The sequence below is a fragment of the Panthera leo genome, chromosome C2 (genome assembly GCF_018350215.1).
Source record: "Panthera leo isolate Ple1 chromosome C2, P.leo_Ple1_pat1.1, whole genome shotgun sequence".
Taxonomy (NCBI): domain Eukaryota; kingdom Metazoa; phylum Chordata; class Mammalia; order Carnivora; family Felidae; genus Panthera; species Panthera leo.
The window spans coordinates 22,607,802-22,624,872 of record NC_056687.1 but is presented as its reverse complement, the minus strand read 5'-3'; the positions used below and the strand labels follow the sequence as shown (position 1 = coordinate 22,624,872).

General features: G+C 31.3%; 1 protein-coding gene across 1 annotated transcript in view; it reads left to right on the top strand.

The window, feature by feature from the left end:
• NCAM2 (neural cell adhesion molecule 2) overlaps window positions 1–17,071 on the top strand; it is a 222,499-nt gene that overhangs the window by 175,140 nt on the left and 30,288 nt on the right. Inside the window, exon 15 of the mRNA XM_042954333.1 lies at window positions 4,126–4,306. Within this exon, the coding sequence (XP_042810267.1) occupies window positions 4,126–4,306 (181 nt within the window). The remainder of the gene's footprint in view (window positions 1–4,125; window positions 4,307–17,071) is intronic.

Here is a 17,071-nt window from a genome sequence, read left to right as displayed (position 1 = left end):
TGTGGGGCTTAACTCATGAACCGCAAGATCATGACCTGAGCCAAAGTAGGTCACTTAACCCACTGAGCCACCCAGGCACTCCGAGAAATTACAATCTGAGCCAATTATACTTCAATTAAAAGGAAAGAAAGTAGAATTTGAAACTTTACTAAAACTCTCCAAAGTTTGTATCTTTTCAAATCACATTGGGGTGTATGTGTGCATGCATGAGTGTGTGTGTGTGTGTGTGTGTGTGTGCGCGCGCGTGTGTGTGTGTGTGTGTGTATGATTGCTAAATCACTTCTCTCATATTCAGAGTAATGAACGGAACTGTAGAGAATTCTGGGGCCCTTTGTAAAGTCATACAAGTATTGAATAGCTGAATCATTGCTACCAGGAAATCCAGGAACCAGAAACTACCTTATATGCAAACAGAAAATCTTAAAGCATAACACATGGGAGTCACAAGAACCTTAAAATCAATCTAGTTAGTATAAGCTCACCTCCTCTATTGCCCTCTGTTATTATATTTATTTAGTTTTCATTTAAGATGATGTTGCCCATATATTTCCTGAGACTTTAAAAAGGATGAGTGAATTACTTCCTGTTATAAATAAAAGCAGTCAGGAGTCCTCTACAAAAAACAAAACAAAACAAAACAAAACAAACAAACAAACAAACAAAAAAAAAACCCTCTTTTATCTCTTCTCAGTTCTCCTCTCCATACAGTTATGGCAAATATTTCCTTGTATGCTGATATTACGACGTTAAAATAACTATTAAGGAAAGCTCTTAACTGTCATTTGGCAGTATCTATTTTCTGGAAAAAAAAAAGAAAAAAAAGATTGCTTAAGAGAAGCTATATCAAAACAAAATGACCATTTTTCTTTCAGTAGCTGCCCTTCAACATTTAATTGGCTTATTAATAATAGCCCTATTCAGCAAATCATCTCATTAAGTTACCTAGGGGAACATTTTGCATCTAGATTATCTTAAATTATTCCCTAGGCATTTAAATTCTGCAAATTAGGCACTCCACAAATGGATAATTGAGATTTTGATACCTAGGGGAGTATTTGGTAACACCCACTTTAATTTTTTTCCTATTCCCTGGGAATAGCAATTAGGGGATTAAAAAGCCTCCTTGTCTAATGTTGAATGGAAAATGAAATTGACTTAAATTGGGGGAAATATTAGAACTCCCTTTGGTTCCTTATGCCATCAGTCCAACTATCTAAAGTGATGGAGGGGCTTTTAATTTATCATGCTAAGGGCTTCAACAATTAAGAGTTAAATGATGGGTACTTCAAAAGAGACTATCTGCATGTCTTGTGCTTGTCAGGAAGTTTCACTTCAAATTCTCAATTCCCAGAAATAGGCTTTTTGAGGATTACGTGAAGGACATGAAGTCTATCCATCCCTCTGAAGAATAAATTTTATCCTGGGTAATCCACCTCTCCACTAAGATTCAAAGCAAAACTTGATTCTGAATCTTCACAAAAATATTCATTCTCACCAAGATGAGAATAAAAATAGTTACATAGAATTTATGGAATTTATTGGAATAAAATGAAGGCTGTAGGGGAAACTCTCTACTCCTTTGTATACCTCTTGTCTTTATCTAACCTTTCAGTTCACCTGCTTCTCACCCCCTCCTTCCTATATACAGTGTAGAATAATCAGATTTTTATGTTATATAGATTTTATTGAGTCTATGTATGGATGTATATGTATATGCACATATATGTATAATATCATCTAAAATTATTTTTGAATAAATGTTTTTAGCTTTAGGTTTTTGGTCAATACTTACAGTGTTTTTACATTTACTGAAAATAATGAACCTATAGTGTACATTTTTATATCTCTCAGTGGTTGTGCATCTTTCTGAGATTTTCAATCTGTGTTTATTTTTGCATCTATACTTCTGTGAAAGAAGATCGCTTCTTTTTATTAAGTAGGTTAAGACAAATGAAAAATGGCACTGGAGTTTGTTATTTCCATTGAGGGTGACATCACTTCCCCAGAGGAGACATTCCTAGTCCCTGTACTCTTTAATGCTCTTTAATGCTCCCAGAGCATCCTTGGTCTTTCAAAGAGCTCATGTCTTTATTTTGGACTGGCTTGTAAACTCCAAGGTGAGGGTATTGTATATGTCTTGTTCACTATTGTGTTCATAGTTCTAGTATAGCCCCACTCCCCAATAAAGGCTGAATGAACAATTGATGAATGAATTGAAAGGTGTTGGGAAAATCATGGCTATTTGGTACAGCTGTCCTAAGCATTTCAAAAGCACACCTTACTTCTTTTCTTAGCCTTGCTAGTCATTTAGTGACTTCCAGTTTACAAATATCCTGGCCCAAACTATTCGGTTTTCCAATGCTCTTTCAGTACATCTCATAATACCTTAAATAGTACTGGAAAACAATATATAAACTTAATCCATTGATAAGTTTCAAAAAGCAAAGGAAATGCTTCTTTTTTATCCTAAACTTTTAGGTGCTTTCCTGAAACCCATGGCTTCATTAGGGGTGTTAGTATCTTTAGTTTTAGAAGAGATATCAAAATAGGCTTTGTAATAGGTGGTGCAAAATAAAAAAAATTGAAAACTTCTATGTAACCAAAAATAATTAAGTAGGAAAATAGAATCATTGTATGGCATCAAAATAATAATGTCTTCTTGTCTCCTTTGAATGGATAATTCATGTTTGTAGTCCATCAGTTTAATGCAGTCATGCATTTAACTTGATTTTGAAGCATAAATCCTCATTTTTCATCATAAATGCGGGAAACATTGTTATGCTTTATTGTTAAAGACACATTGTAAAATATTGGCCCAACATAAAGTAATACTGGGCTTGTCTCTGAGGTTAAAAGTATATAATATTTTCTACATGTCATTTATGTACCATCTATCTATCTATCTATCTATCTATCTATCTATCAATCATCTATCTATCTATCTATCTACCTATCTATTAATATGGCCAGGCTCTAATTTACTTACAATCATGTCTCTGGGAAATTCAAGTTTACAATTGCAGTAATGATTTATTAAAGACATCATTGTAGAAAAATATTATTTTATTTTCATGCAGTTATTATGAAAATAGGTTCTCCTTAATAATAGCTGTCATTAGTTAAGTGCTTATGATCCCTAAGGCCCTGGACTATCCAAAGTACTTGATTTTCCTCACTGCTCCCATATGAAAGCTGACAAAGGCAGCTGATTACTATTATTCTGTAATAGAGATGAGAGAAATAAAGCAAAGAAGTTAAGGAACTTGCCAGTGTTTAAATGGTTAACATGGCACAACCAAATGTTAACATTGTTTAAAATTGTTTAATTCATTAAATTATATATATATATACATATACATATATATATACTCTTTACATATATATAATCTTTATATATAATTAACTAAATTATATATATATATATTAACTCTGTGTTAATTATAATCATAGTATATTTTTCAAATAAAGGGTAATTGAAATATGTTATTTAAAGCATTTATTTTAGAAAAAGAATCAGGATTTAAGTGTAGTATGTTTAAGGGGAGCATAACTTTTTTTTTTCTGATGCTAGTAACATTTTTAACAGGTAATAATTTTTCTTATATGTTGTTATACTATGAATCTAAAACACCAGAATAATAAAAATACTAGTGGTAAATTACATATATAAAAAATATCCAGGCTACATTTTATGTCCCCCAACACACACCTCAAATTTTAAACAATAGTCTCTGGCAATTAATTTAATGGATATACTAGGCTTTTTCTATAAATCATGTTGAATGTTTTCTGTTTATATGACCAGTCAAAAAGTGGCTAAACAGCAAACTGATGTCTGTGAAATAAAAATAAAATCAACAAAGATGAATTATCAACCACTGAATTGTCAAGACTTAATTATGAAATCATCACCCTTTGGCTAAAATAAAAACATTACACTTTTTATAGAAAATTCTTAGAAATGATTTCATTGATAAAGCAACTTTATTTATCCCTGTCAATGGTAAAATATCTTTTTTGTTATTAATAAAACTATTTGTTCCACCTGAAGATAAATTAAATTTTTTAAAAACCACAACTTAAGTGTATGGGTATTTACAAAATGTATTTGTGTTGCCTCTACAGAAAGATAAAGAAGATCAGTGGCTAGAGAAAAAGGTTCAGGGAAATAAAGACCACATTATTTTGGAGCATCTACAGTGGACAATGGGGTATGAAGTTCAAATTACAGCCGCCAACAGATTGGGATATTCAGAACCGACAGTCTATGAGTTCAGCATGCCACCAAAGCCCAACATTATTAAAGGTAAGCAAAACTCTATGCTTTCTTAGGATGAAAACAAATAGGATACCAACTTTTTGCAACTCCTGTGGATTTTTCCTTAATATTCAATTAAGGAAAATTTTATATATCTTTGTATATATATAAAGATATTTTTATATATATTTCTTCTATAATTTTATAGAAGGAAGTGTAAATTCTGAGTTCCAATCATGTTTATTGTGACATGTCTTACTCAAGATTTCCTAAATCATTCTTGCCACGGGGTTATTATTAACTTGTAAATACACCATGACAATTTCAGTGGTTGAAGTAGTGAGGAGAGAACGAACAGAGGGACAGGATGGAAGGTAAGAGTGAAGTGTCAAAAATCAACATGAAAGACTTCTTCTGAGACCAGAAAATCTTTTGTAAAGAAGACAACATCTCTACCAAACACGTGAAGGCTGGTCCTTCACTTTTGGGAAAATGCAGTCAAAGATGACACCATCCATAACGGATCAAACAAGTTGAATTTAGAAAGATAGAATCAGTCACATAGTAAGGCAGAAACAGCCACAGAGGTAGCCCCAGAAAAAAACTATAACTAGAGTTTCAAGGAGGCTCACAACATTGCAGGACATGCTATATTGGTATTCACAGCACCCTGGTGGATTCTGACTTTATTAAGCAACAGTGCTTCCGTGATTATATGCTAGCAATACTATGAAAGTCCACAGGAAGGATATTAACATTTTTTTTTCGGATACATGCTATAGAGGTAAAGGTGCAAGAATTTGTCCTGATTCGTAGTCTTATTTAACTTTGAGTTGTCACATGGGTTATATTTTAACATTTATCAATACTTTAAATATATCTGTAATATTTACAGGTAAATTTTATGCAAATATGTATAAATATACGTAACATACATATATTCTTCATATGTATATATGTAGAGCTGAAAGGAGCATATTCATAAGCATTGCTTATTGAAGTCATATTAGAGTATCAGTATTGGTACATAACATTTTTGATACTGGGAAAAAATAGTTTGTCAGTTCAGTCATGCTCTTTAACACTTTTGTAACTTCAAATGGATATTAATCTCATTACTATGATTTTGTGATATCACACATCTGTTTTTAATTGAAAGCATCTTTATACAGTTAGTCTTTCTATTATGAAATAATTACTGTTGCTTATATGTTTTAAAAATAATTGATATTTTGGCTTTGTATTGGTAACATTAATTAATAAGTGCTTCCAAGTATAATTTGAAAGTAGGAAGTTGGGAGCATCTAGAACTAATTTTGATATCATGTTATAATGTTTTTTTTGATTTACAAATCACTTTTGCATTTATTATCCCATTATCTCATTCATATATCTCTTAATCTGTATTGAACAAGGAAGACTTATACTCATTTTACAAATATAAATTTGGAAGGTTAAGGGATCTATTCAAGGTCAGAGCTACTTAGTCATATGACGAATCCAATACCCTTATAAGATGATAGACCCAAGAAGAATGGTTGAATATGCTATCAAGTTCATTGTCTCTGTGAGTTTGATACATCAATAACTCTACAATTATAATGTTTTATGTTTGTAATAACTATCCTCTATGCAAATATCAGCAACATAATATAAATATGATTCTGAATCTGAGTCAGAATCTTCAAAGGTGGGTTGCAACTGTGTATTCCCATTTTCCTAAATCTTTAATTTAGTTCATGTGTTTGGAGGAAATAACTGTTTTTATCAGGATAAAAATTAATATTGTATGAAGTTAGAAGGTGACATTTTAATAACAGTTTATAAGTAAAACACAAACTGTAAAACAAATAATCAATTTTAGACAGGTTTGTTTATATTATACTTCCAGAGTCCTTACTATTTTATTAAAAAAATATTGTTAATAAAAAACAAAAATAGGTATGGACAATAGGGTAAATAAATAAGAATATATATATATATATATATATATATATATATATACACACACACATATATATACATATATGCATGTTTGTGTGTTTGTATATATATACACATCTATAGACACACAAACATACATATATAGACACAAAAATATCTAAGATATATTATGATACATTTACTATAAAAACATATTTTGTTCCAATTTCAGAATCACATTGTGGGCAGGCAGTACCTAGAAGGAAAATGGAGAGAATTATGGTTTATAGTTTCAGCTTTGCTGTTGTCACTTAATTTCTCTCAATATGCATTTCCTCTTAGCCAAGCGAGTTACTTCTGGTTCTTCAATGGTAAAATTCATTCATTTGTTCCAGATATTTATTGGGGTTTTGGTTTGTGACAAGGACTGAAATGAGTATAAAGGAATGACCTGTGAAAAGTACAAAACTGGCCCCTGCCCTCAAAGACTTTACAGTCTAGTAGGGAAGATAGACATAAAATTAGCGTTAGAATAACCATTAACAATCACAACTAAGAGACAGGCTGGTGCCATATGCTGCCATGAGGGGGTTGGCAATTATACCTAACTTGTGATGGTAGGGTGGGGGTTAGGTAGGGGCAAGGGAAGCATTCCCTTAGAAAATACCTTTCCTGAAGAAACCCACAGGAAATGAGCCTTCTGGGGAAGGTGTCATATATGGAAGAAATCTCTAAAAGAAAAAATAAATTGATCTGCTTTAGGAACTGAAAAAACATTACTGAAGAGAACCTGGAACCGTGTGAACAAAGATAAGGATAGAGAGGGACCTGTGACCCAGATAATCCCAGGTCTTCTGAAAACTACATAAACACTTTTAAAAGAGATCCTAAAAACAGTAAGAAGTCGTTTGAAACAGGGGTGTTATATGAATAGATAGGCATTATAGACAGATTAATCTTGCTCATATGGGTAAAAGAAAGAGATGGATAAACAGGAATGCTTGAAAAAATAATGATGGCAGTAGAAAAAGAAAGCCATGAATAAATCCTGGACACAATGTGTATTTAAGTTAAGCTTACATGTGTAATAGATTCAATTCAGTAGATATTGATGACTTTTGAGTTTCTTTTCAGTTTGGTATCCATTAAGTTTGAAATGTCAAGTAGTAGTTATATGTGTGTGTATAAAGATGAGAAGACAGTCATAGCTTGGAAATATACATTATGATGATAACATTAACAGGTGAATGGTATTTGAGGCCTGGGTGAGGATAAAATCATACAATGAGTAATGCCTTATCTCTATGAAAAAGCGTTGATGTCTGAAATACTCATTGATGTCACCCTAGAAGGGTGATGAGCGCAGCATCGATGTTCAAGGTGTACTTCTTGGGTTACTAAGGAATAGAGGATTAAGAGTTGTGCCCAAAGGAACTGTGATATTATACAGGAAGAGGAAACCACACCACCATACCCAGTGAGAGTAAGATGTTGTAGAATTCCTGGAAAAATAAGAAGACTGTAGCTATGAAGGTGAGCAGAGAGGGGAGGGAGGGGAAACAGTGTCAGAAGGACTTTAGGATGAAAAAAGCTGGAATGTGTTTCACAGCTGATGAAGCAGATCATGTGGTCAAGGAGAAGTCAGACAAAGCTATCTGAGAAGATAGGAGACATATTTCTTCCCCCATTAAACTGTGTTGCTGATACAAAGCAATTAGCCACTTCCTGGAAAAGGAGAAATAATAAAAGATTAATTCATCTTTAAGAATCCACTGACTGCTAAAGCCTCGTGGAAAGCCACATTAAAGGCATGCCTTTATAGTTTAAAAATTGTTCAGTTAAGCTGTAGAAGGTTTCATGGGGCGGTTTTAAAGACTATGATGGGTGATGGTGAATTTGGGAGCTTTTACACCCACAATATCCTATAGAGTTAGAATTACGTATTGGTAAAATGAGGAAAATGATCTTCATACATCTTCATCAAAGTTATTCTTGTGGCTTTATAATTTCTTATTCCATTTTAAAATAAATATTATAAATTCAAGCTCAAATCTGAAATGAGTTCTCTGTAATAAACTAGCAGACCTTAAGTCTTTTTATTCAAGTTTTAGAAGATGTGAACTTTACAAATTAATTTAGTTTTAATTCATTTTTGGTAGCATGCATTGTAAATTGTCTAAATAAGTTTATGGGCTTTTGAATTTAGAAAGTCATCGCTTATGTGCATTCCATGTATTTAATTTTTGGTAAGCAGCAGGCTAAATATAGAGTACATGTATTCATTGGGCTGAAGAGCTATTTTTTTAACAATATGCTCACCTTAAACTCATATATTACATATTACGTTGATAATAATGGTTTTTCTATGCATGTACATTAGTGGATACCACATTTCTCCATAGTTTATTATTGTGATTTAAAAGATACTTTGTGATGAATAATATTTTCTCATTTTCACTCTCAACGTGTTTATTTTGGAAGATGTATTTGTTGATTTACATAGAAATAGAGTGCAAAATCACAATTGTATTCCCTTTTGGAATATTCATACAGCATAATTCCATCTCATTTATTTATAAACAATGAGAATATTGAATAGTTATGACAAATTAATTCTTATAAAATGATTATAAATCTATAAACGAGAACCTGATAAAATGGCATTTATTGATTCATTCTGTAATTTTCATTACTAAATATACTACCCTTTTAAAAATCCTTGGAGATGAATTTATTTTGAAAAGCATTTCCCACCATTTCTTTTGGTTTATGACATTTTTAATACCGGTTTTTTAACCAAAAAAAGACCATTTTTCTTTTAGTAATTGCTTCCTTTTTCTGATTTTGTTGCTATGAATTGAACACATGTCTAATTTTAACATTATCAATATAATTTGATGACGAACAATTCCATTCATGCATTGTTTAGATCTGATGGTAAAACAATTCTATCATCTGAATTCAAGCCTGTAACGCATCTATGAGAGTTCCTCAAATATAAGAAGCTGACAAAGAAATTATATAAATCACCACCACTAAATAAATTGTTAAAAATGTTCAGGAGTGTGTGTGTGTGTGTGTGTGTGTGTGTGTGTGTGTGTGCGTGTGTGTATTTACATGGTGTTTTTCATTATACTTCTAATGAACTGTACAGTAAAATTATTTTGATGGCACTCAGTCTAGTTCCAAGCCACACTAGTATACCCTTGCAGTTCTGAATAACTCAACATGAACACAGAAACAACACATTCAAGTGCATGGCAAATGCAAACATGTTTTCTTAAAGTTAAATTTATGATCGATTCAGAACATACATTAGAGAAATTCTAAAACAATGGTGAAATTAAAGTTCAGTTAAAATTGGAGAGACCTTGGGGCGCCTGGGTGGCGCAGTCGGTTAAGCGTCCGACTTCAGCCAGGTCACGATCTCGCGGTCCGTGAGTTCGAGCCCCGCGTCGGGCTCTGGGCTGATGGCTCAGAGCCTGGAGCCTGTTTCCGATTCTGTGTCTCCCCCTCTCTCTGCCCCTCCCCCGTTCATGCTCTGTCTCTCTCTGTCCCAAAAATAAATAAAAAACGTTGAAAAAAAAAAAATTTAAAAAAAAAAAAAATTGGAGAGACCTTTATTTTAACTATTTGGAAATCTCAGTCAATGCTAAATATTAATACTATACCCAAAACAATATTCCTTTGAATTTAGCACATAATGAAAAAGTATATTTTCATGATCCTTTGTTCTCAAAATTATTTTTAAAGTGGTACAATGACATGTGTCTAGACCATGCTTATGGTCAGTTGGGTCAGTGCTCCTTGCTTCTACCCTTATGGCAAATTTCCATTATGAATATGTCATTTTCATGGGTATATCTTGGTAGTTTATTCATTGTTAAAAACGTAACTACTTTTATTAAATATTTCTTCTCAGATATGATGGTAGCAAAAAGTAATATCTGTAAACATTATAGAATATGATGAGTTCATATTTACAGTAGCAATGTGAACTTACCAGTAGCACAGTGAAATGACAGGTGCCTTCTCACTCATAAGTTGTATCTTCAATAGAGAATAAATAAGATACTTATTTCTAAAGAATCAATGACAGAACAACTGTCTGATTTATGTGAAATAAACTTTATTAATATTGAGACTCAGTTATGTTTTAAATATGTGACAACTATTTAGAAAAGTTGTATACAGATTTTAGCCATTCTTTTTCTTGTATCAAAATAATTTTTTTGTAGGAATTTGTAATGGCTTTGTGTAAATCTTGCATTAATTATTTTCTCTTTTTTTTCTTTCCCACTGTCACTTTTTTTCTTTTTCTTTACTTTCATGTTGTAACTCTACTCTTTTTTTCCTTAATTATTTTATTCTTATTCTATTTTCAAAAACAATTTCCGTCATGCAGATAAATGCTGTGAAGCGAATAAAGGCGAAAATGGAAGCCAGTCATGGCAGCTGAATGCTGCTGGGTTTTCTTTCATTATAGCCCTCAGTTTGTCTTGGATGTTTTAATGTTGCTGTTATATGATATTTCCTTTCATGCCCCGCAAATTTAAAAGGCTAATCTCATATTATGATGAAAGTTTTTCTGTGGTCCGACTAATTATGCATGTATTTCACTCATGAACAATTAGCCTATTTTCCCTTCCCCAAATTGTCAACCTTTAAAGTAGATAATTTGTCAGAAAATCACTGAAAGAAATAGAATCAGGATTGTTTCTTCCAGGATGCAGTTCATTGCATAACTTGCTTCATTCTGAAGTTTCCTTTAGTTTCTAAAGTTGACCTTGTTAAATATCATGTCACTCTTACTTGGAATTTAAGCATTTGCTACGTCTAATCTTCTCTCATTTGATTATTTTGCAAAAATAATTCAATATCCATGACCATACATTGTATTTTATTATGTAGAATTGTGGATCTTTTATATTGGTTTTAATTGTTATTCTTTTAAATGTAAATTTCCAACTTTATGGACGTTTATAAAATTTCATGGTGTTTACCATTTATATACAACAAAAACTAATAGCTTTTATTATATTAGATATGTATCCGTACTGTGCTGCCTACTTTCATTTTTTTTGACCTAAAATATCATAAGAAATAAAAATGAAATAGTTTTCTTCTTTTAAATTTGAACACTAACTTTAAAATATCCAATTTAGTAATTTAAATATGAATGTGTTTAAAAAGTTGCACTCTGTTCACTGGATATGGATTGTGCTATGAGTTGGCATCGAGTATTGATTTTCTCACAACATATATGTATACTTCTTTATTACAACTTCCTGGACACAAAGAGTCAGTTTCTTTGTAAAGACCAGAGAGAGAAGCAAATATTTTAGCTCTTGCTTGCAAGAAGATGAAATTGAGATGAGGAGGTGTTACTACATTTTTCAGAGGAAGCTGTATTTGAGGGATTATCACAAGCAATGATTTTAGTGTTCAATTTTCATTCATTATAAAATGAGAAAAGTGTTTTGTGTTTTTCACTTCTAGCCACACCCTGCCTAGCAAGTGATTCTTACTACTCATTCAGGACAATTAGAAAGCAAGCAGGTTTATGTATATGACAAGAGTGACCATACTAATATGCGAAATTAAATTATTGGATTTTGGGCTTTGAGATTCACTCATCAAAAACTATGTATTTTGTTTCATGAAAGTATTCTTTTACTCCTTAAAACAATAGCTACAGGATCCTATAATGTAAGATCTAAAGCTAGATTTCTCTTTAGTAGTCTGTCATTATCTTTTCTAAACTCTGCTGTCTACTGCTGTCCTTTTTTCTTCTCACCTAGCAACAGACCTTTAGAATGCAGGAGTAACCCAGCCACAGATTAAACATGCTTTTGCTTCCTTCCTTTCTTTTCCACTGAGACAAAGGAATATCCAGACTTATGCAGTTTGGGGCATGTTCTGTTTTTAAAAAGACCATAGCCAACATTTTAAAATTATTAATTAACCAATTATAAGTGCATAGTATGTCTATTTTTGGAGAAGATATGTAGATTTGTTGGTTACTAATATGTAGAAAGCGCTAGGAAAGAAAAGAGTTCCGATAACTCTTCGAGGAACAATATTTCCTGTTTACCATAATCTCACTGGACCTTTTCAAGAAGATAAATGTTTCCACAAGAATGTCCGGTAGAAATTATTTAGGCTAGTATATGATATCAACATAATTTTGTGGAGAATATGGAATATGTCTTTCATAAGATAACAGAGTTGATTTTTTTTATTTAACATTCTACGACTCAAAGTAACCAACAGTGGTACGAAGAATGCTCAAAGTCAAGTTTACATGGTACCTAAAGTGATATTTTGACAGTTGAGAAAAGAATTTGAAATTAAAAATTTATTGTCTCAGCATAATTATTTACACTTATTAAATTCTTCATTATTCTTTGTAAACATCTCAGTACAGATCAACTTTTTTTCCTGAACTATATTTTAGGGGTGGGGAGGAGCAGAAAGAGAGGGAAAGAGAGAATCTCAGGCAGGCTGCAGGCGCCAGGCTCAGCACGGAGCCCAGTGTGGGGCTTGATCTCACAACCATGAGACCATGACCTGAGCTGAAATAGTAGGATGCTTAACCAACTGAGCTACCCAGGTGCCCCAGATCAAGTTTTTAATCCTGAAATTAATAAGTAATATTTCATTTGACCAAATGTTATGATTAGAAGAGCAGTTATTTTACAGTTCCGAGATATGCATAACTTCTTGAAAATAGATCTTCAGACATCTTAACATACAAGCTCTGTGTTTAGCTTATTTCCATGGGACATAGGAAAGCACAAAATTCTAAACAGTACAACTAAAACAGTTCAATAAATGAGACCTTAGAGATTATAAATTATCTTCTCAGATTAAAAAAATCTTAATAAATATGTAAATGTTGCTAAATTATCTTTTTAAGTCTCTGAGTTTTAGTTTTGTTATATGCAACCATGTAATCTGACAGTCTAATTAGTATCTATCTATAGGTCTAAATAAAATAAAAATCCTTTGCCTGAAACATATAAAATGTGAACTGTGTGTTAAGGTAAGATTTATGTTAATCATTATATATAATCAGAAGTATGTGTCTATGTCTGTTGATGTGTATATCATATCTCCAAATATTAAATCATTCCAGAAGTTTGTTTTGATCATGTTATACCGGTTATAAATTTAGGTTGATTTACTTAAGGATGATTATTGTATCCGCATATGGAGCATGAGGATTAACTTCTTATATAAACATGAATATCTCCTTGTTTTTCTCTTCTCAGCTCTTTACTTGTCTATCTTCTTGTTTCCTTTCATCATTTAGTCTTACTGTTTTTCTCTACTTCAGACAAAACTCTAATTATTTCTCAGATCACTGGCTTGCCAATACCATGGGCCAGAGATGCCAACAGGCTATGCCTAGGAGATAGCAGTAAATTCTTTCTTACGAAACTTCTTACATGGGCAATTTAGGTCAATGGCCATTTTTCATCCTCTTTCTTCTCATATTAGTCATTGGGAATACTGTATTTTATAAATGCTACACTCCTACTGTTTCCAAATAATTACACAGATGAATATATATGCATTCATTAGTGGTAGACATGGACAAGGTTAATATGTCTTATGGCTTTATTTTTTTTAATTTCTCTTTTTTTTTAGCCTAAAATATCTTAAGTGTTTTTTTTAATGCAATAAATACATATAGTCTGGACATTGGATTAACAGTTTTGTATAATTTTAGTTGTATATATAAAATGAATTCGTGCACAAATAATTTCATTGCAAATCGTTTTTACTATTAAATACACAGAATTTTTTTAAATTAAGAATTAAAAATACAAGTACATGCAGTACTTCATAGGTTGTATAGTTTGAGTCAAATGAATTTATGATTATTCATTTATATTTAAGAAAATACAGTATGTAAGACATAATTAATCTTTTTGGGATCTGAATGAACTCTTTTAGATATCTGAAAAGTATTTTATTTCTTAATATAGTATACATACCCTAAGAATGGAAAAGTAAATTTTAAAATTACAAATTATCTTGGTGATTTAAGATATTTATATCACCAATACAATCATTAAGTATGTTTGGGTTTAATTTTCAAGAATAATTAGGTAATGTTATGTATAATAATACTTTCAGTTTGAAGTAGTCGAGAAATCTCTCTAGTCATGTAAAATTATTGGAAAATTTCCACCTGTTTGGTTTTGGTTTAGATATTAGTAGCATTAAGAGCTTTAAATAGTGTGTTACAATACTACATAAATAAATATTATTTATAATCTTCTTTAGCCCTTATATGGTAATTTTACTTAATGAATATAAGATCATGAAGGTCATATCTAATTGTATCGTTTTATGTATTTTATTATGGCTCAAAACAACCTTTGAATAAGTACAAATGAAGTAGGTTTTCTCTAATTTTAGTTTGTTTCCTTGCTTCCTTCTTCCTTTCTTCTTTTCTTCCAATTCATTTTGTCTAATATTCTCTTTCTCTCTCCTATATTCCCTTTATTTCCCTCCTCTTTGTCTCTATTGCTCTGTCTTTCTCTCTTTTTCCCACCCCCTCTAGGTTTTGTTTCCTCCCTCTTAATTTCTGACCATGAATGAATAGGGTGTATTTTTTCTACTCCTTTTCTGTTGATGAACTGGTAAATTTTAAAATCTTAGCATTTGTGGTAGGGATATATATCAGAAAACCTTCAGAAAGGCTAATGCCTTTCTGCATTATTGAATGGATAGCTCAAATTTGCATATTTCACATGATTGGAGATGCAAATATTCTACAAACAGCCCTTGAAATCATTTCAATATAAGTTGAAGTTGGTAAAAATTCCATTTCCAAATCAGCTGTTATGTCATAAAAAATAAAGAGTATTATTTAATCACTATTAATACTATAATTCTAATTATATTAGAATTCAGAAGATATTAGCAAGTAAATTTTAAGAACTAACTAAACAAACAAACCAAATATCTTTCTAACATCTAATTAACCTGATCTCTTCTGGTTTACTATTTAAATTGGTAGAATTAAAATTTAGAGTTAACATTTTTTTAACTTTTAAATATAAAGCTGTAGTATTATTTCTTTCTCATTTATTGTACTTAAAAACTTGATGAAATACATAAAGGTTATAACACTATATTAAGCAACATCTCAATTCTTATCTAAGGTAAAAAATTCAGTAATCTTAAATCTAATTTAATTGTTCTGAAATAAGGCAGAGATAGGAGTTTAATACCAATCCTTTGTTTTCCAAATACCTTTGGTCTTATTATCTTATCTAAGATTATGAGCTGCTTAAAGATTTTTGGTGGTAATCCACTCTTCCTTTATGGCTATTAACTAATTTCACAGCCTGAATTGAAAAAAAGTGAAATAACTAAGGAAAACACATATGTGTAAGAGTACTATATCTATGCTGATCTGAACTGCAAACTGATGTCCCAATGGCTTCGTTGCTGGACTTTTATTTTACCTAATTTTTAAAGATAGGTTCATTCAAGTAGAATTAATTTTCATTTTAAGTATTAACTAATTGAATGTATTAAGTTTAGGTATATTGTAAAATTTCTTAATGTGTGTATGTTCAAGTTAAATTAACTTATTCTTTATCATTCCACTTTAATAAAAATATAAAAGTTACACATTGCGAACACTGCATATATTAAGAGATGGCATCTTTTTCTTAATTATACCATATTTGTTTTTATTCTGTATGTGTACTAAATGGATACTATGAAATAAATCTCTTAGCTAACCTTTTTTTTAATGGAAGCAATTAAAAATTGCTATTTTAAGTAACATCCATGATTCATGAACTTCTTTCAGAATATTTTTATCTCACATCTTACACTGATTTTATGTATAACACTTGTGTTTTAAAGTGACTGTTTCTGACCATTTTAATTGCATTTGTTTTCATCATAGCTTATTTTCTTGAAAAAAAAATGTGCGTTATAAATGTATCGTCTTCAATATCATTTCTTATTTAAAACCCCAACATAATATCCAGCACTATGTGTAATCCTATGCATGTGTTTCATAGTATATTAAATGTCATTTTATTTTCTGTACCTCTGTGTCTCCATTGTTGTAATAAAGAAAACTGAGGAAAAATTTTGTTATATGTGTTTTCTTTATTACTGGTACAAATTTTTTATGTCCTTGTGTGTTTTCATTTCTAACTTGATCAAATCCAAGGTCTCAGTGTAATAAATGTATAATCATTGAGTGACTTCTATTTGGGGATAAATAATATATCATCAGTAGACTCATATTGCAAAAATAATTTAGAAACACTACTAAATACTGTTTCTTTCATAGTAAACTAGTTCCAGAGTCTTCTTAGAAACGTCGATGACTAGTAGGAGGCCAAAGTAATCAGACATTATCTTAATAGAATACAGGAATATAGTTAATAACTTGAATAATGAAAGAATTGTTAAGTAGTTTCCATTGCTAGCAAACGTTTATAAAGGCAGATATAAATACTTAACGAGATTTTTTAAATCTCCTTGGTTAATGTATTAACTGTAATTCAGTTTAAACATCATAAGAGTGAAGTTGTAGAAAATTACTAGGGTCCGCTGCTCATCCACACCCAAGGTATGAAACAAAAATGGCTATGGTTTTATTTTTTAATGTGTACTGTGTCACACGCTGTGTGGAATGCCATACGTGCAATATTTCAATCACTCCTCATAAAAACCTCTCGGAAGTAAGTATCATTTCTCTCATGTTTTAGATGAGAACAGTGAGGCCTAAAGAAGTTGAATAATTTGTGTAGAGTCACATTTAGAATCTAGGTCCTGTGCTCTGAATAAATCATTACGTTTGTTTTTTGTTTTCGTACTGAATCTGGGTTCAAATGATAATTTTTT